Source organism: Nomascus leucogenys, chromosome 16, assembly GCF_006542625.1.
Source record: "Nomascus leucogenys isolate Asia chromosome 16, Asia_NLE_v1, whole genome shotgun sequence".
Lineage (NCBI taxonomy): Eukaryota > Metazoa > Chordata > Mammalia > Primates > Hylobatidae > Nomascus > Nomascus leucogenys.
The window spans coordinates 53829928-53850002 of record NC_044396.1 but is presented as its reverse complement, the minus strand read 5'-3'; the positions used below and the strand labels follow the sequence as shown (position 1 = coordinate 53850002).

At 46.0% G+C, this 20075-nt stretch overlaps 1 protein-coding gene across 5 annotated transcripts in view; it reads left to right on the top strand.

The window, feature by feature from the left end:
- Positions 1-17526, top strand: part of NCALD (neurocalcin delta) — a 424053-nt gene extending 406527 nt beyond the window's left edge. For 3 of the 5 annotated variants that reach the window (XM_030794975.1, XM_030794976.1, XM_030794977.1), the window contains 2 exons: positions 11202-11307; positions 14680-17526. In XM_030794975.1, the coding sequence (XP_030650835.1) occupies positions 11202-11307; positions 14680-14777 (204 nt within the window). In that variant the 3' untranslated portion in view covers positions 14778-17526. The remainder of the gene's footprint in view (positions 1-11201; positions 11308-14679) is intronic. The other 2 variants (XM_003256072.2, XM_030794978.1) reach the window with 2 other exon arrangements.
- Positions 17527-20075: the final 2549 nt, after the last annotated feature.

Below are 20075 nucleotides of genomic sequence, written 5' to 3'. Positions count from 1 at the left end.
TCTCGTGCTTATTGGCAATCGTTGACATTCCCTGGTTTGCAGCTGCATCACTGTATTCTCTGCCTCCATCATCATAGGGTGTTATCCCTGTGTGTCTGTGTCCAATTTTCCCTCTTCTTATCAAGACACCAGTTGTTGGATTAAGGAGCACTCAAATCCATGATGATCTCATGTTAACTTGATTGCATCTGCAAAGACCCTATTTCCAAACAAGGTCAGATTCACAGGTTTCAGGTAGACATGGATTTTTGCAGGACACTGTTCAACCTAGTACACAAGCACTATCTCATTTAATCCTCACGACAACCATATTAGCCCAATTTTATGGATGAAGAAACAAATTACTTCCAGATCTTCATTTCCACTGTGTCCAACTCTTAATGGACCTCTCTATTAAGATGTTGCACTGGTACAAAGTCAATATTCCAAAAACAAATTCATCATTGCCCAAACCTCCCCACCACTCTGTTTTTTTTTTTAAATAGTCTTACTATCCATCCTTTAATCAAGTCAGAGACATCTTTGGCACTCCTCCACCATCTATCTCCATATTTAGACAGTCACCAGAGCTATTACATTTGCCTCTTTGGTATTTTTTAACCTTTTCATTCCTGTGCATTCCTTCTGCCACTGTCTCATTTCAAGTCAGTGGTGGTACTCTTCACTTTTAGATATGAGCAATTAATAGTTTTCCAATCTTATGTGAAGTGCTCTGCAAAAGGCAGCTTCAGATGACTCCCTCCAAAGAGGCCTTTACTCTCCTAAACAGACATTCTGGAGTTACTGTGTTTCAGGCTTCACATTTCTAACCTATATTATTGTAACTTTTCCCCAGTTATCTATTCTGCATATTGAAACCAACACAAAAGTTACTGACTTAAAACAACATCATTTATTTAGCCCATGAATCTGATACTTGGGCAGAACAGTGGGATCTCATTTCTGTTCCATGCAGCATCAGCTGGGGTGGCTCGAAATTGCCTGGGAGCTGGAACAGCTGAGGCTGCTCGGACCTGGGACCTCCCTCTGTGTCTCTGTGTAGTCTCTCTCCTCCATGGTGGCTTTGGGGTGGCCAGACTCCTCACATGGCAGCTGAGGGCTTAAAAAGTGCAGGTCCCAAGAAAGAGAACCAGGCAGAGCTGTATCTCCTTTTATGATCTGACTTTGGAGGTCACAGAGCATCACTTCTCCCATCCACCCCTACTCCAGGCAGTCACAGAGGTCTCTACGGTTCACCAAGACCTCCAGGCTCAAGGGGAGGGGACCTAGAGTTTACCTCGAGAGAGGCAGTGGCGAGGTTCTGGAAGATTGTGTGGGATTAGAAAGCCTGTTCTGGACATTTTTGGAAAATACGATCTTCACAACACATTTCTAACAGCTCTTCCTGCTTCCCATCATGTCCTCCCCCAATTCGGTTTTCCCCACTGATGCCAGAGTGATCTTTCAAGACCGAATATGATCATGTTAACCATGTTTCTCTCCTGCCTAAAATCTTTGAGTATCTCCCCCATTCACTTTATTTTTATTTTTAAATTTTATTTTAATTTTATTTATTTATTTATTTTGAGACAGAGTCTCACTCTGCTGCCCAGGCTGGAGTGCTCACTGCACTCAGCCTACTGCAACCTCTGCCTCCCGAGTTCCAGCGATTCTCTTGCCTCAGCCTCCTGAGTAGCTGGGATTACAGGTGCGCACCACCACGCCCAGCTAATTTTTGTGTTTTTAGTAGACACGGGGTTTCACCCCGTGTTGGCCAGGCTGGTCTTGAACTCCTAACCTTGTGATCTGCCCACCTCGGCCTCCCTAAGTGCTGGGATTACAGGCATGAGCCACTGCGCCCGGCCTATTTTTTATTTTTTTTTTGACACGGAGTTTTTGCTCTTGTCGCCCAGGCTGGAATGCAATGGTGCAATCCGGCTTACTGCAACCTCTGCCTCCTGGTTCAAGCTATTCTTCTGCCTCAGCCTCCCGAGTAGCTGGGATTACAGGTGCCTGCTACCATGCCCGGCTAATTTTTGTTTATGTTTAGTAGAGACGGGGTTTCACCATGTTGGCCAGGCTGGTCTTGAACTCCTGACCTCAGCGGATCCCACCTGCCTCAGCCTCCCAAAGTGCTGGGATTACAGGCATGAGCCACTGTGCCCGGCCCCCATTCACTTTAAATGATGTCTAAATTTCTTAACGAGGCATATAACAGCCTTTGTGACTGGGTCCCCATCTCTCTCAAGACTCATCTCGCATTTGTGACCTTTGAATTCTCCATGCCTCAGTTACGTGTCAGCTGGAAGATACCAGAAGTCACCGTGGCCTCTCACATCCCACAGCCTTTTCTCATGCGGTATCCTAGAGTGCACTCTTACCACATTTCCCTCTCACTCAGTGGAGGTGTCTCCTCTGCCCCCCACACCCCAGTCCTGTGCATTTAACTCTGTTGTTGATCTCCATCATAATAATGCTTTCTTTTTTTTGTTGTTAATTTCAAGTAGATTGCTGTTTTGTCATCATGAAGAACTCCACTAAAAGATATAATTACTTTATGATCTCTTCAACAGGATTTTACCATGTTGAGTACTGGAGATTTTTTTAGCTATATAAATGTTCTTAAACTTTCTTCTGAGACACAGTTAAATTACTTGGAAACAGTTTGAACTTTCCAGGTCTTGCTTTTCAGATTCATTAGCTGACACGAGAGCGGCACTCAGCTAGGACTGATTATTCCCACTACTGAGGCCAGACCTTTCTGACTAGCCAGTGCCCCACAAATCATGAGGCTGTGCCTCTGGCTGATGGAAACAAGCACGCTTCTTGACCTTGTGGAAGGGCCAGGCACTCTTTCCTCTAATCCTTTCACTTGGTTCTTTTTTCCCAGTCCTGGGTAGTTTCTTCCCATGTGTAGACTGACTGTGCTGAATACTTGAGGGAGACCCGCCACAGCTCTCTGGAGTTCTCTCTCTGCCACTCTGTCTTCTCTTCTATTCTGTCCAGTGATCACTAGCCGCTTTAGTGTCTCCAAACTCTCAGCGCCATCTGCCCATCAGTGAGTCCACCAGCTCTCACATAGGTCCCCGCTCCTGGCACTGTGGCTTGGAAACCCTCTCAAGGCATTAAGCTGGGGCCAACATAGGCCTTAGCTCTCATGTTTTCATTTTCTCAGGGATCACTGTCCTTTGTTGCCCAGTGCCCAGCGTCTGGTAAACTGTTGTTTCATGTCCATTGTTTTTGGGTTTGTGGTTGCTTCTGGTTCAGGTGGGAGGGGGTAAGTTCAATCCCTGTGACTCCATCTTGGCCAGAAGCCACACTCTCTAATCTTATGCTGATGTTTTCTGTGTTGACCTGTCCTGCTGCCACCTGTCCTGTGAGCTCCTTCAAGGAAGGGCTGTGCTGATGCCAAGGGATTTAGCACCATTTTTGTGCTATTCATAAAGTCCACAAATGTTTGTTGAATAAAGTAAGTGTTAGACTCCAAAACATACAAAGATGAATAAGACAATATCTCTGTCTTGAAGAAACTTAGAAACCATTGGGAAGACAAATTTCATGAAGAAGCATTCTAGGCTATTTGTTTTGGGGAAAAAAAAAAAAAAAAAAAGGAGGATCAGAGAACACAGCCCAGATGAAGAGGGAGTCAGAGTAAGAGTCAGTCCTGGTGCAGATAGAACTTTGTTGAGGCACTACTTTCATAAACTGTTCATAGATGTTTTGTAACAAAAGGGTTCTGGTCAAACCAGTTTGAGAAAACCTGGGTTAAATAGATTTCAACAGGTCTCTTACTGCAGGAATTACCAGAATCTTTAATATGTTCATGTGCATTGTGATGTTTTGAGAAGGGGATAAAATAAGCAGTGTTTCCCAATACTGTTTAGATAATGGGATCTCTCTGATCTTAACACATCTTGGAAGGCTCACATTTCTTGGAAAGCGCGTTAGGAGACACCTTTATAGCATCGTCAATGTGTGATTGTTCAGCCTTTGTTTCTGTATCTCCAATATCCATGAGGCCGCTTCTGTGGAGCAGCCTCTTGCTCTTCTGCCGTTGCACACCACAGAACATAAAGTTCTTCCCGTATTAAGGCTACATCTAACTTCCCATAAGTCTTCAAGTTATAAAAGGACATGGTGCTGGGTTATTCTAAATAGTAAGCTCCCCTAGTGTGCAGAGAGTACAGTGTACAGGTCTTGGACTTTCTCATTCCATTTAAGAATCACAGTATCTAGCTGGGCGTGGTGGCTCACACCTGTAATTTCTACTCTTTGGGAGGCCGAGGAAGGAACATCACTTGAGCCCAGGAGTTTCAGACCAGCCTGGGCAACATAGTGAGACTCTGTCTCTACAAAAAATTAAAAATTAGCCCAGTGTGGTGGCACATACCTGTGGTCTCAGCTACTCAGCAGGCTGAGGTGGGAGGATGGTTTGAGCCTAGGAGGTCCGAAGCTGCAGTGAGCTATCATCATGCCACTGCATTCCAGCCTGGGAGACAGAGTGAGACCCTGTCTCAAAGCAAAAACAAAAAAGAATCACACTATCACAAAGGCACCAGTACAGGAAGTGGTTCAGTGGTTTCAAACTCCATTTTCAGCAGCAAAAATGGTTTTGTTTTGCTTAGTTTGCTGCGTAAAATCTTACATGAAATCTTACATGGAACTGCTCGATTGAAAAGGCGTGGGGCTCCTGCTTTTCTCTCACACTCTGTCTGCCTGTGAAAATGCTTAAAGCACCTTGGAAGAATACTACAAAAGTATGAAAATTACTGATTTAATCTATTCTTCTAGCTCTAAATGAGAAAGTACTTATGCTATTCCAGATATATAGATGTTCATTCTATTTTAAAAGTATTTCCTGAAAATATTTTCATTCTTCTCGTTTCCTGATATGTAATATCCTTCTAAGCAAGGTGCTTAGTCTAAGCAAGGTGAGAAAGTCTAAGGACAACCAGGTGCTGCCAAACTTCTGTTGTCCGTAGTCTGCTGTCAGAGAGACTTGGGTGTCTGGTTTCCTGTTAGAACACCCTACATTTTGTGATGAAATATCTGGTTTCCTTCAGAAAAGAGGTTGAGCGTTAACTCTTGGAATTTTGACTGCCCTCAGTTAATTGCACAACTTTGATCAATGCAGACCTGAGTCCTCACTTTCCAGACCTGAGTCCTCCCTTTCCAACATTCCAAGAGATTGTTCCTTCAAAGAGAAAAAATAAAAAAATAAAAATATATATATATGCCACAAGGAAGCTGATAGGGGCTCTGGTCACACTGGGGAGCTGTCTTAAGCCTGGCTGGGGCAGAGTCAGGGCTGGGCTTCTGGGTGTCCCAAAGCTCTGCATTTACCCAGAGACGAGGAAAGGACTTTTCAAGTTTAATTGAAAACAGGATGACCCTGCTAGACCTCTCATTGACATTGCTAAAAATAAAGTAGGGAAGTAGCCTGGTCTCTTCACGGTTTAATCCCATTAAATGTAGAAGGGGTGGGGACTGGAGCTAGTAAAAGACATGGTTTGTCTCAGATGGCTGTCTGGGGTTGTATTTTTCTCCTCTGTGCTATGCAGTCCCAGATTTTAAAGTTCTGATACAATCAGCTCTCGGTTGTTGATGCCGTGGGAAGGGAGCAAAGGGACAGACAATCCTGCCACTGTGGCTCTGCAGGGCTGTCACCCGCTCACTCTGGGGGCCACTGGGACTCGTCACCTTGGCTCTCTGCTTACTGCTCTTGTACCACCCCTTGCATAGGCCTGGCTTTGTAAATAACCCACGAATTCCCATCTGATCTGAGTGTCACGAAAGAGTCATCTGTGAGCCTCTTAAAGAAGACCCCACTTCCTCCTCAAACCCACAACACACTCAGACGTGGTGCCTCCCACCCCATTCCAGAAGCCTTGCTTGCACATATGTTCACATCAGGGACTTTGGACTCTGTTCATTTTGTGGGGGAAGTAGTAGGAGTTGTTTGTTGTATTAACTGATTCTCATTTCTCTGTGCCAACCCCACTCCTTTAGCCTAATACTGAATAGCAAGACTCTGGAAGACTTTCCGTTGAGTGTGAGAGCTTCACATACATTCATGTGTTTGCCTGAGCATTCATTCATTTCTTCAAGGGTGTTAAGGGAATAACCCCTAGATTATTACAAAGTTGCATTTTGCATCAGCATCCCAAGAAGAAGAATTTCGTGGGCCGCAACCTTAGAGGCTGAAAGTTCCAAAGAGTGCTCCAGACCAATGGGTTTTACTTGCCACCAGGGGACCCAGAGGTAGCCTAGGCCAGGGCTTTCATAACAGCTATCAAGGCATTACTGGGATGACTGTACCCATCTAAATGGGGATCACTGAAAAATAAGGTGCTTTTGGTGCCCCATATGAGACCTCCCAAGTCCTGTGCCAGAAGATTGTGAGACAGGAAATAAGAGAGAGCGGCCAGGCACAGTGGCTCACGCCTGTATTTCCAGCACTTTGGGAGACTGAGGCAGGAGGCCCAGGAGTTCAAGACCAGCTTGGGCAACATAGGGAAACCTCATCTCTACAAATATGTTTTTAAAAATTAACTGGGTGTGGTGGTGCATGCCTTTGGTCCCAGCAACTCAGGAGGCTGGAACAGGAGGATTGTCTGAGACCAGGAGGTCAAGGCTGCCGTGAGCCATGATAGCATCACTGCACTCCAGCTTGGGCAACAGAATGAGACCTTGTCTCAATAAATAAATAAATAAATAAATAAATAAATAGCTAGCTAGCTAGCATATCGGTCTTGTTGACAATTGTATTCCACCGCTTAGCTCATAGTAGACAATACATAATTATTAAATAATTTACAAATGACTAGTTTTCTTTTTTTAAAATTTTACTTTAGGTTCTTGGATACATGTGCAGAACGTGTTGGTTTGTTACAAAGGTACACATGTGCCATGGTGGTTTGCTGCACCTATCAACCCATCATCTAGGTTTTAAGCCCTGCGTGCATTAGATATTTGTCCTAATGCTCTCCCTCCCCTTGACCCATTGTTCAGCTCCCACTTATGAGTGAGAATATGTGGTGTTTGGTTTTCTGTTCCTGTGTTAATTTGCTGAGGATGATGGCTTCCAGCTTCATCCATGTCCCTGCAAAGGACATGATCTCATTCCTTTTTATAGCTGCATAGTATTCCATGGTGTATATGTGCCATATTTTCTTTATCCAGCCTATCATCGATGGGAATTTGGGTTGATTACATATCTTTGCTATTGTAAATAGTGCTGCAATAAACATACATGTGCATGTGTCTTTATAGTAGAATGATTTATATTCCTTTGGGTATATACCCAGTAATGGGATTGCTGGGTCAAATGGTATTTTTGGTTCTAGATCCTTGAGGAATCGCCACACTGTCTTCCACAATGGTTGAACTAATTTATGTTCCCACCAACGGTATAAAAGCATTCCTATTTCTCCACAGCCTCACCAGCATCTATTGTTTCTTGACTTTTTAATAATCACCATTGTGACTGGCATGAGATGGTATCTCATTGTGGTTTTTATTTGCATTTCTCTAATGATCATATGTTTTTTCATATGTTTGTAGGCTGCATAAATGTCTTCTTTTGAGAAGTGTCTTTTCATATCCTTTGCCCACTTTTGATGGTTTTTTTTTTTTTTTTTGTAAAGTTGTTTAAGTTCCTTGTAGATTCTGAATATTAGACCTTTGTCAGATGGGTAGATTAAAAAAAATTTTCTCCCATTCTGTAGGTTGCCTGTTCACTCTGATGATAGTTTCTTTTGCTGTGCAGAAGCTCTTTGGTTTAATTAGGTCTCATTTGTCAATTTTGGCTTTTTTTGCTTTTGGCGTTTTCATCATGAAGTCTTTGCCCATGCCTGTGTCCTGAATGGTATTGCCTAGGTTTTCTTCTAGGGTTTTTATGGTTTTGGGTTTTACATTTAAGTCTTTAATCTATCTTGAGTTAATTTTTGTATAAGGTGTAAGGAAAGGGTGCAGTTTCAGTTTTCTGCATATAGCTAGCCAGTTTTCCAGCACCATTTATTAAATAGGGAATCCTTTCCCCATTACTTGTTTTGTCAGGTTTGTCAAAGATCATATGGTTGTAGATGTGTGGTGTTATTTCTGAGGTCTCTGTTCTCTTCCATTCGTCTATATATCTGTTTTGGTACCAGTACCATGCTCTTTTGGTTACTGTAGCCTTATAATATTGTTTGAAGTCAGGTAATGTGATGCCTCCAGCTTTGTTCTTTTCGCTTAGTATTGTCTTGGCTATACAGGCTCTTCTTTGGTTCCATATGAAATTAAATTTCTTTTTTCTGGTTCTGTGAAGAATGTCAATGGTAGTTTGATGGGAATAACATTGAATCTTTAAATTACTTTGGGCAGCATGGCCATTTTCATGATATTGATTCTTCCTATCCATGAGGATGGAGTGTTTCTCCATTTGTTTATGTTCTCTCTTATTTACTTGAGCAGTGGTTTGTAATTCTCCTTGAAGAAATCTTTCACCTCCCTTGTTAGCTGTGTTCCTGAGTATTTTATTCTTTTTGTAGCAATTGTGAATGGGAGTTCATTTATTATTTGGATCTCTGCTTGTCTATTGTTGGTGTATAGGAATGCTTGTGATTTTTCCACATTGATTTTGTATCCTGAGACTTTGCTGAAGTTGCTTATCAGCTTAAGGAGTTTTGGGGCTGAGACGATGGGGTTTTCTAAATATAGAATCATGTCATCTGCAAACAGAGAAAATTTGACTTCCTCTCTTCTTATTTGAATACGCTTTATTTCTTTCTCTTGCCTGATTGCCCTGGCCAGAACTTCCAACAATGTTGAATAGGAATGGTGAGACAAGGCATACTTGTTTTGTGCCAGTTTTCAAAGGGAATGCCTCCAGCTTTTGCCCATTCAGTATGATATTGGCTGTGGGTTTGTCATAAATAGCTCTTATTATTTTAAGATATGTTCCATCAATACCTAGTTTATTGAGAGTTTTTAACATGAAGGCCTTTATCAAAGGCCTTTTCTGATCTATTGAGATGATAATGTGTTTTTTGTCATTTACATGTTTCTGTTTATGTGACGGATTATGTTTATTGATTTGCATATGTTGAACTAGCCTTCATCCCAGGGATGAAGCCAACTTGATCATGGTGGATAAGCTTTTTGATGTGCTGCTGGATTTGGCTTGTCAGTATTTTATTGAGGATTTTTCCATCGATGTTCTTCAAGGATATTGGCCTGAAGTTTTCTTTTTTTGTTGTGTCTCTGCCAGGTATTGGTATCAAAATGATACTAGCCTCATAAAATGAATTAGGGAGGAGTCCTTCCTTTTCAATTGTTTGGGATAGTTTCAGAAGGAATTGTACCAGCTCCCCTTTGTATCTTTGGTAGAATTTGGCTGTGAGTTGGTGGAGTAGACCTGGGCTGGGATGACAGCAGGCAGGGGACCATGATGAGGAGGGCAGACAATGGCTCCCCTCTTGTCTCCAGAGCACACTTCAGTGAGCATTTCTTGGGAATGAAATGGCTCAGCTTACCCCAGGGACACCCATAATCCTAGACAGCGCCCTAACTCTGCGCTTTACCTCCCAGACCAAGTCGCTGCAGAGTCAGCTATGGAGTTCAGTAAGCACGTTGGGTGGGTTTGAGATAGACTCAGGGAGCCTGTCCAGAGGCATCCCTGAGGGACGGGATCAGCCTAAGGGCCAGCACCCTGGGTGAGTCTGTTTTCATTCTTATTTTGACTGAGATTAGAGTACTTAACCCTACTTTATCCAGAACATGTTAGGAACTTCTGGCAGGGTTGGTCCTGAGCAAGACTGTAAAGCAGCTCAGTTGAACCTTCAGTGTCTTTTTCTGCTCTTACCTTTCCCATTTGGAGGCGACTCCCCTCAGCTGCTTTCCTTTCTCTGTCCTCTCCACCTGCCTTGCTGCCCCTACAGCTCCAGAACTTTCTGAAATTTTCTGCATCCTCCCTGGCAAAATCTATTCTTTCTAAAACTTATCCCCGGTGCCAAGATGCCCAAAGTGACTCTGATTAGCAAAATCATGATCTGGAGATAAAAACAATGACTTTTCATTCCTCTTCCCAAATAAAAACTACCTTTGACCACAGAGGCCTTTGGTCCCTTACTGAGTCCCATGTGGAGGTCACAGGCAGTGGGGTGATAGTTTCAGTAGTGCTTACAAAACTCCACAGAATCCTCTTTCGCCCATCAGATCTCATAGCTGTACCCAGTTTGGCTCAGGCCTGAGGTTGCATAATAATTCAGAGCTCTGATGGCAGGTGGTTTCCATCTCAGGACTACCTGGCAGCTTGCTGAGAAGGAACGCGAGACCATTGTCACACACAAGGAGAAAAGCGCTGGAATGGACTGGAAGCCTGCCTGGGGGAACATGTGGCACGCACTTACAGAGTGTCACATGTCTGTCATCCTTGAGGGGTCATTGTGGACTCTCAAGGGTCCGTGAGAGGCATCCACTTGCCTCTCTAGCCTGAGGAATGTCATCTGCAGCCTTGCTCCTCAAAGTGGAGACCTTGCTTCTCAAAGCAGGGTCTTCAGAACAGCATCATCAGCATCACACTGGAGCTCATTAAAAATACAGACTCTCAGCCCCACCCCTTCCCCCCACACTACCCAATCAGATTCTGCATTTTAACAAGATTCCCAGGGGATTTGTATGCACATGAACAATGGAGACGGCTAGGAGAGGTGGCGCATGTCTGTAATCCCAGCACGTCGGGAGGCCGAGGTAGGAGAAGCTTGAGCCCAGGAGTTCGAGACCAGCTTGGGCAACATAATGAGACCTTGTCTGTACAAAAAAAAGCCCTTTGTGGTGGGGAGTACCTCTAGTCTCAGCTGCTCAGGAGGCTGAGGTGGGAGGATTGCTTGAGCCTGTGAAATGTAGCCTGCAGTGAGCCATAAGCGTGCCACTACACTCCAGTCTGGGTGACAGAATCAGACCCTGCCTCAAAAAACAAACAAAAAACATTGGAGACACAGGGGTCTACTGGGTCTTCCTGCTGGTTGTCCCTCCTGAAGGTCCTCACTGGAGGAGAACAAGCTTTGCGGGCCCGGCTTCTTCTATCTGTGCCTCCACATCTTATACCAATCAATAGGGGTAGGACTAGGTCCAATGCGGATGGGGACATTCCCTTCAACCCGCATTTGGGAGGTTTAATGATAGGCCTATTGTGTGCCTACCGTTTCTCTGTCTTACCACCATGTCACCTCTCTCCCCAGGCAATCTATAAGATGGTTTCCTCCGTAATGAAAATGCCTGAAGATGAGTCAACCCCAGAGAAAAGAACAGAAAAGATCTTCCGCCAGATGGACACCAATAGAGACGGTAGGAGGCGGGGGCTGCACTACTTTACTCAGATGGGGGCTGCTGGAAGGACTGGGGAGTCCAGACTGGGAAGTGCCACTCGGGGCCCTTCCTGTGAGCGGCTCATCCTCCAAGCCTCCCGGGTGGGTAGGAGGGGAGAGGACCAGGTGGCCAGAGGAGAGCTGAGCCCAGAATTGGGGGAAATGCCTTATTTCTAGTTTTTTCTATCCTCCTTGTAGGTCAACTTCTACCTCCAAGAGAACAGAATGAATCTTGTGGGGCAAGAATGAAAGGAACCAAGAAACCATTGTTAGCACAGACCCATCCTCAGGACAGGCCTAGGCTACAGCAGGCTGGGTCCCTGCAGTCCGGTTCATCAAAATGGGGAGACGGTTGTTATTCTGTGATTCTACCCAGATGCCGACAGCTTTCACTCCAGCCTGCCAAAGGGGTTTTGTTGGGGTCTCCTGTGCATGCACTGAGATGTGTTTCCCAGAGGCAGTGGGCTCCTACAGTCAGTAGGGTGCCCAGGGTAGTGGTGAGGGAGTAAGGTGCCCAGCAGGTTCCCACCCTGATGGTGCCACCCACAATTCAAACCCAACAAAGTGAAAAAGAAGGTTGCATTTCCAACTTAAGAGCAGAAGGATTTTAGATCTTAAATTGCCAGATAGAATACAGAAGGCCCAATTATCCTGGAATTTCAGATAAACAGCAAACAATTGTTAGGATTAGTACGCCAAACTAAAAAAGTCACTTGCTGTTTATCTGAAATTCAAAGTTAATAGGGCATCCTGTATTTAATTTGCCAGATCTGGCAACCCTATTTAAATGTTACACTTGAGTTTAAAGTGCTCAGCTCAGGGCCCTGCTCTGTAGCTCTTGCTGTTATTTTCAGCTCACCCGATCTGTTCAAAGGCCCCGGCAATTCTTGTCAACCATGTGCACAGGCACTTGGGTTCCCCACCTGGTGCTGATCTATAGAACAACAGAAGGCTTGGCAGTACAGAGAGCCTCTGTCTCCTTTTATCCCCCGCCCAGGTACAGCTGCCTGAGAATCTGGGTTTGTGTGGTACAGGCCAATCTGCTTGCTTCGTTTCCTCCACAAAGGTGCCATTCCATTTGGAAACATCTTATGTCCCCTTATTTGCTTTGATTCACAATGAATAGTTGTGACTAAACAAGCACGGGATGATTTTAATAGTTAATTAACTTGCTGATGTTAAACTGCAGGTTTTACTGGTACTCAAGGGAGCACAATGGGTTTGTGCTGTGCTCTAGGTCCAGACAGCTCTTTAGGTTAGGGCTGAAGGATGGGAGAAGATCAGATGTCACAGGATAAGGCCCTAAAGCCCTAACTATGCGTTGATCAAAGGCAATGAATTAGGGTCTTTCCACTGGGACTCTGCCGCTATAGGATCGCAGACCCCTGGTTGAGTTAGCATTCTCAGAGCACAACTCACTGCTAAAGACCTGTGCCTTTCTAAGGGAAAACCTCATGTTTAAAATTAAATTAAATTTTCAAAGGTTAGGGTTGGGGGAGGGGGGTGGGAGCTGTAGAAGGAAGGAGGAAGAGGGGCTGTAAGTTCACAGCTGTCAGAGGAATCTTAGCCCAACCAGGAGACTGGGTACTTCAGCTCAGTGCTTGGCTGCTGGACCCCAGGATTGAGGCCACCTGCACCCCTCCCTGCCGAGAGCAGAGCAGTCCTCACCTAGAGTCTCCTACCCTTAGATTTAGCTTGCCTGATGCTCTTGGAATCTAACTTCTGGCCTCCGATTTGAAGAGAAAAATCTGGGCCCACAGGCAAGTTCTCCTAGGAGCCAACTCTGAATCATGCAGACAGTTAACTGAAGAAAGCCAGACGTCATGCCGAGCTCCAGGTCTGCCCCTGCTACCTCCAGCTGGTGCCTCCCAGAGCCGACATCTGAGAGATTGCAAAGCGTTCGGAGACCACGCCTGTCTCCCTTCCCTCACGCTTTGCCAAGCTGGAGGAAGTCATCACCATTGTAACTACTATGTGGGCAGGGCAGGGCTCATAAAAAATGGCCAGAACACAAAGCTTGGAGGGGATCAGCTCTACAAATTAAAAATAAATTAATAAATACATCCCTATCTTTTTCCTTCATGGAGATAAAGCGGGTTTCATTAAACAAGAACTAGGTTCTGGCGGGGAGGGAATTGTGGCTGAGGAGAAGATATGTTTGTTGGTGTTTCTGTTGGGGGAGGCCCCCTCCTGTCGGGTTTGGAGTAAGTTGAAAAATAAAAGAGGACAGAGGTCAAAAGATAGAGAGACACTGGAGGCTGTGGCTTAGCGTGAGAGTCCAAGGGCATGCTGAAAACCCCACAGGCGTGCAGAGCCGGCCAGGCCGGGTGCTGCCCTTGGAGGAGCAGATGGAAATAAATCCTCTCTGGGGCAGCTCCTTTCAAGAGAAAAAGGGAGGGCAAAGCTGGGTGAAGGTGCCCGGCAATGCCTCCCAAATTTACCAATCGAGCGTGTCACTTCACTCCCAGGGCGGGGTAGACAAAGAGGAAGGGTCCTTCTGGAAGCACCAGGAATGGGGAAAGCCTTGCAGTCCCCCAACTCCTACCCCACCCCCTCCCCTCCTCTCCACAAGTGACAGAAGGGCCTTCCTGAAAGAATTCTGTATGTGCTTCAGTGTAAGCAGAAAGGAAAGGTCACCGGGGTCGGAGTGGGAGCCCAGGCTGCTGAGCCTCCCTCCTCCAGCACATCAGGGTAGCAGGAGAGCACCCTAACTGAGAGGCAGAAACCCATGGGTTACCCTCTGCCGTGAACATACCCTGCTCTTCCCCTGACCTCAGATGGAGGCGCAGCTGTCTTCCCGTGGTGTATGAACACTTACGTCCATGGCTTCTTCCCCAAGATAGGATGGGCTCTTGCAGCAAACCTAAGAACACAGAGTGGCCTGAAGAACACGAAGTGGCTCAGAAGACTCCAGGGAACATTATGGGAACAGCGGGGTGCTGCCAGGGCCCAGCTTGTTCTCATAAAGGCAGGAAGGCCACTTATTTTACAAATGCTGAGTGAGCCTCTCCAGGGTGTCTGGAGCCAGGAGGTCAGGGATCAAGTCAGCATCATCCGCCACCCTCTCCCCAGCCCCGGGCCCAGGGCCGGGCACACAGTGGGCTCTTAGGCAGCGGTGTTTGATTGCCACATGTACTGTCCTAAGTGCTGGCAATGCCATGGTGAACGAGGCAGCAGTGTTCCTGGAGATTCTGCTGGGCTCTTCCCCGGGACAGGTGAGTGCTGTGTGTCACAGTGGCAGTGAGGCTGCAGGCAGAAGGTGAATCGACACTGCCCAGCACGCAGTAGTGGGAAGGGTGTAAGCTCATGCAGCTGCCACCAGCCACCACTCACCCATCCTCTTGCTTCCTAGGAAAACTCTCCCTGGAAGAGTTCATCCGAGGAGCCAAAAGCGACCCGTCCATTGTGCGCCTCCTGCAGTGCGACCCGAGCAGTGCTGGCCAGTTCTGAGCCCTGCGCCCACCAATCGAATTGTAGAGCTGCTTGTGTTCCCTTTTGATTCTTCTTTTTAACTTTTTTTTTTTTTTTTGCCAAACAATATCAATGGTGATGCCGTCCCCTGTGCGGTCTGATGCGCCTTCCTCCGTGACGCCTTCAGCTTCTTTTGTCGTGGATGCTTCGTGGGAATGCCCAGAGCCCCAGTGTGCTTGTGGAGAGCATGGACAGACTTCGTGGTGTTCATTGTTTGACGATTTTTAATCGTTACTATTATTTTTTCTTTTGATTCTAATGTCTCTGTTCTAAAACCTAAGACTCGGGGGTGGGGGCAAAAGAAGGGAAACCCATCCAGTCCTGTGATTCTATTGCAAGCTTCAAGGGGCTTTTGTTTGAAAGACAAAACTCCCCACCTGGGTCTGTTGTCACACATGCCATAGGGGTGATGGATGGCACCGGATGCTGGATTCCCCAAGAACAAGTTACCCTCTGGGGTGAGGCTATTCCAGGGAGCTGGGACATTTCCCCATGGGGGCCCACTCCCCCCTCTTCCCCAGCAGGCTGTAGTTTCTAAGCTGTGAACATTTCAAGGTAAATTAATAGAGGAGAGGAAAAAGATGGCTCAGCTATTTTTTCACAGGTTTACACTAGTTGAGCTAATATGCGTGTCTTTGGAAATTAAACACAAATGGTAACATATTCCAAAACCAGACCCATCTTGTTGCCTATCGTGATAAAACGACGGCTGTATATAACATATTGGGTAATGCAGACCAAATTAAGTGTTTTGCCTTGTTTAAATGAAATGCATGTTTAGTGAGGACTAATACAATCTTATTCCAGAAGACTGTTTTTAGTAGCTTATTGTGAAGTAAGACAACTATAATGAATGTCTGTCGTGTTTTGAAGTCATATCTGTCTTTGCACAAATGTACCAATCAACAAGTATATTTTATATATTCCATAAAAATACAAAGTAACCCTGACTAGGGCCCAACTTTAATTTTGAATGCGTTTCCAGAGTGGCCATGCCTAGAGGGCAGATGCAGAGCAGGTGGTAGTGGGACAGGACAATTGGAGCACAGGAATGTTAACATGTATGACAGGGGACCAGTAGGGTGATTTGCCTCTCAGGCCCAGCAGCCCATTGACAGCATTAGACTGGCGGCATGGTGCTTTTCTGAGCAGATCAATACTCTGCAGACTCGAAAAAAAAGTCGCGTACATTCTTGGAACTTCCCAGTGGTTTAATCTATGTGCATGGTTAGGGAGCCAGGTCTGGAATATTCAGTTTCCCTGCCCCCGTTATAGAATCAAAGAGGTTGGGCAGTCATCAAATTCATCATAAAGACATGGGCAAGTGTATCTGTGGTTTCCAAGGCCCCCCGATGGAGAATCCAAAAGTATTTTCCATTGCTGTGCTCTTTCAATGCAGACTTCTATTTCCAGAAGTGCCAGCACAAGTCTGAGTTGCTGTTTGGTCTGGTGACCTCAGACACACTGCTTTGAATTGAAAGCTAAGAGTAAAAATTTGCTGGTTACAGGCAAGTCATACTCTGCAAGTAGTTGGCAAAGGGAGGCCCAAATACTCAAGGTTGTTGATGGGGAATTTGCCCCTAAGAGAAGGCAGAGAGGTCCCTAGTGGGTATATTTGCCGCCAAGCCACTTGCCAAAGAACAGGAACCACAGAAAGAGAGACATCATAACCAGGAGAAAAATGTGGCTAGACATGCTAGCCTCCAGGTTTTTATATATGACTTGTGTCTGCTGTAATTTGTAGCAGAAATCCAAATTTGTATGGTAGACCAAAAAGAACCAAATCTGTAAGGTGAAATTTTGAGACCTGGACTATGTAAAAATAATCCTAGTCTTCCCCTTGGGGTCAGTTCCTCACAGTGGTTCTGTACCAAGACTTGCCAAATTCCTCCATGGCCAAGTGTTAAAATCTATGTTTGAAAAATAGCGAATTAACCTAAGACACAGAAGGCAGACTGGGTGAGGAGACCCAGCATGCCCTATTGGCAGTGCTCAAGAGCTGCATCCCACTTTTCCCTGCTCTGAATCCTTTAATTCTCCTTTGGTAGGTGGAATCAGTTAATGTTTGAGAAACCTGCCTGGGCTCTGCCCTTGGTCATGACGTCTCGCTGAGCCAGTCCCACTCTGTTCCTTGGAACCTAGAGCTGGAGTGAGGAGTAGAGGTCTCCAGCTATTCCAGAAAGAAAAGTGAGCCACATGCAGGCTGATGAACGCTGACACTTCCAGAATGTATGGAAATAGTCCCTGTCCTGGCCTGCCACTGACCCTGTCTGTATTTTCTCGGAGGTTGTTTTTCTCCTTCTCCTTCCCAGGAAGGTCTTTGTATGTCGAATCCAATGCACTCAAGTTTGGCCAAGGGACGCCACAGCACCCAGAAGGCTGCATGCCTCAAGGTTTATGTCACTCCTCTGCTGGGCTGTTCATTGTCATTGCTGTGTTCTGGGACCTTTGGAAATAAAACCTGTTCTGTCCCAAATAAAACCAGCCTGTGATGTTCAAGGGACTGGAATAAAGTGGCTTACGACCTGAGGGATTCTACAGAGTGCTCGACTGTTCATACATCATTCAGAGTGGGAGGGGGGCTGGGGGTGCTGTCCCATCCCGTCGGTATGCCCACAGTGGATTTAATAATATATAATTTATAGATTATAGCCTATGGAGTGGCCCGTATATCAGTTGACTGTGTAGCTCTCGCCTGGCATTAAAGCATATTTTTGGTTTAACATGATTGTCTGGAACATGAGATTTTCATGCCTAAACTGCTGCCCCAGCTGAATCTGTGCCTTACTGAGGCTCTAGCTTCTGATACTGGCCTCCTGGATATTCTTCCTGCCTAGAGTGACACAAGGAACCAAGGTTTGTGAGTGGAGGATGAGAGAGACTGCTGACCCCAAAGTTCTATCCGAAGGCATCCTTGGTTTGCATATGGGCTTCCTTACATCCCTCCCTCCATGTTCTCCACTTTCTTCCCATCTTCTCCCCTTCCTCAAAGTAGAGTCCAAATGTTAGGAAGAATAAAAAAGAGAAACGGAGGCAACCTGCCCTTCAGTGGGATCTGGGTAAGCTTCAGGAAATAAATAACCTCTTCACCCCTCTCAACCTGAGAAGATTCAGTGAAAAAGATGACATGGCCGGGCGCGGTGGCTCACGCTTGTAATCCCAGCACTTTGGGAGGCCGAGGCGGGCGGATCACGAGGTCAGGAGATCGAGACCACGGTGAAACCCCGTCTCTACTAAAAATACAAAAACTTAGCTGGGCGTGGTGGCGGGCACCTGTAGTCCCAGCTACTCGGAGAGGCTGAGGCAGGAGAATGGCGTGAACCCGGGAGGCGGAGCTTGCAGTGAGCTGAGATCGCACCACTGCACTCCAGCCTGGGCGACAGAGCGAGACTCCATCTCAAAAAAAAAAGAAAAAGATGACATGAGGCAGAGCCTATACTCTGAAAGCCAGTTTCAATCATGATGTTGGCTGTTGTTGCTGTCATTGGCCTTGCCTCCAGCACAGGAGGCCGTTAATGTAGAGAAAACGAGCTGCCAACTTGCCAACTTGAGTGTTAGCTATGGGAGAGCTTCACGGGCCAACTAGACCTTGTGTTGGGGCAGAGTAACCCTCGAGGGAGTCTTTTCCTACTGCACACAGTTGGCCACTATGGACCAGTGATGGCCCTGACACCATGAGTCCTGAGTATGAATACCACAAGTCTGATCCTGAGAAGGTGGCTGGGTGTCTCCAATCTCATCAGGAGCCTGCCCACCAGCAACCTGGGAATTTCCAGCAAATTTCCAAACCTGAGGCTCCTATTTTCAGGACATTGTTCTGCTGCCCCAACCCAACTGAGTCCCCACACATCCTAGTTCGGTACCCACCGGCTGAGGATGAGTCCAAGTGTTCTCTCAGTCAAGGTAGAAAGGAGAGCACAAGAACTGCCTTTGAAGGAATGGACCTCCTTCTCTTGCCTCGCTTGTCTTTGCTGGAAGTCTGCTGAACACTTTCCTGAAATTTTCTGGTTTTTGAGGTGGCCGAGGAAACAGAAAAAAACGTTGAGTCTTATGTTTTCTAAGTCCGTAGAATATCAGTCAAATCCACCTAGAACAGATTATTGCATAGGGAAAGATGTTCAGGCTGAGGGTATCACCAATGATCTATTCATTTCAAGCAGGGTTCTGTACAGTTGAATGCTGACCACATGTCCAGGACTTAGGTCCTGGGCACTTGCTGTACTGTGTGCTAACATAAAATGCATGGTCCCGGACACCCTTGGGAATGCACACAATGATTATTCTGAGAGCATCCGAGCCTTATTTCATGACTTTTTTTCTAACACTATTCCAGGAAATGGCTGACATTGTAATAGTTCTTTAAAAGAAATGGTGAAAATGCTTCTTTAAAATGCAGGGGTAGTGGGGCCTTCCAACCCTTATTAAATACTCACCTCTGCTACCAATACATAATCCTCATGAAGACAGACAGGTAAAGACACTGTCTCAAGATGTATATTTTTTTTCCAATACCAGTATTTAATCACTTTATTGGGTTCCCGTTGAGTGTCCAGTGGCAGCGGAACGTAGAACCAAGCACTATATACAATCTTGGAGGTAGGCATGGGGTGGGGATGGTCGGGGTTATTAGCAAAGAAGTAGGAAACCCAAGCTCACAGCCAATGCCTTGAAAACAATTACAAATAGCTTACACCTACATCTCATGGCAGAACAGAAATCAAGTTCTTTCCTCAGTGGTCTATGAGGGGTGTTTGCTGCCAGGGATCAAGCGGGTGATGTTCACCATCCTCTTCCTCTTTCTTGCTGCTTCTGGCTGATCAGAGGCCCCACTATAGAATTCCTGAGTCCCCAAAATCCATTCCCAAGTTTCCAGATCACTATCCTTTTGCACCCCACCTCCTCTGAGGGCAGACTGTGTCTAACTTGCCTCTCTCTCCAGCACACAGCAAAACATCAGGTCCAGAGTAATTGAACTGAATCAGTGTAGACAGTGGAAGACAAGAGCTGGTACTGAACTTCACGACACTGACAACCATCATCGGCTATCCAACCAGCGTCTCATTCCAGGGAGCTGGGTGGCACATGTGACGAGCACCTAACAGCAGGACCATGGCTGCCACGGGCCAAGGGAGAGGCTGCCTCGGGAGATGTGGAGACCAGCTCGTGTCCTCAGCTGGACCTACTTGGACAGCTGGGGAGAGCACCAAGACCTCCTAATGAGGCTGTGGAACACAGTCATGACAACAATCCTTGGGGCCCATTTCTAATCCCAGGATC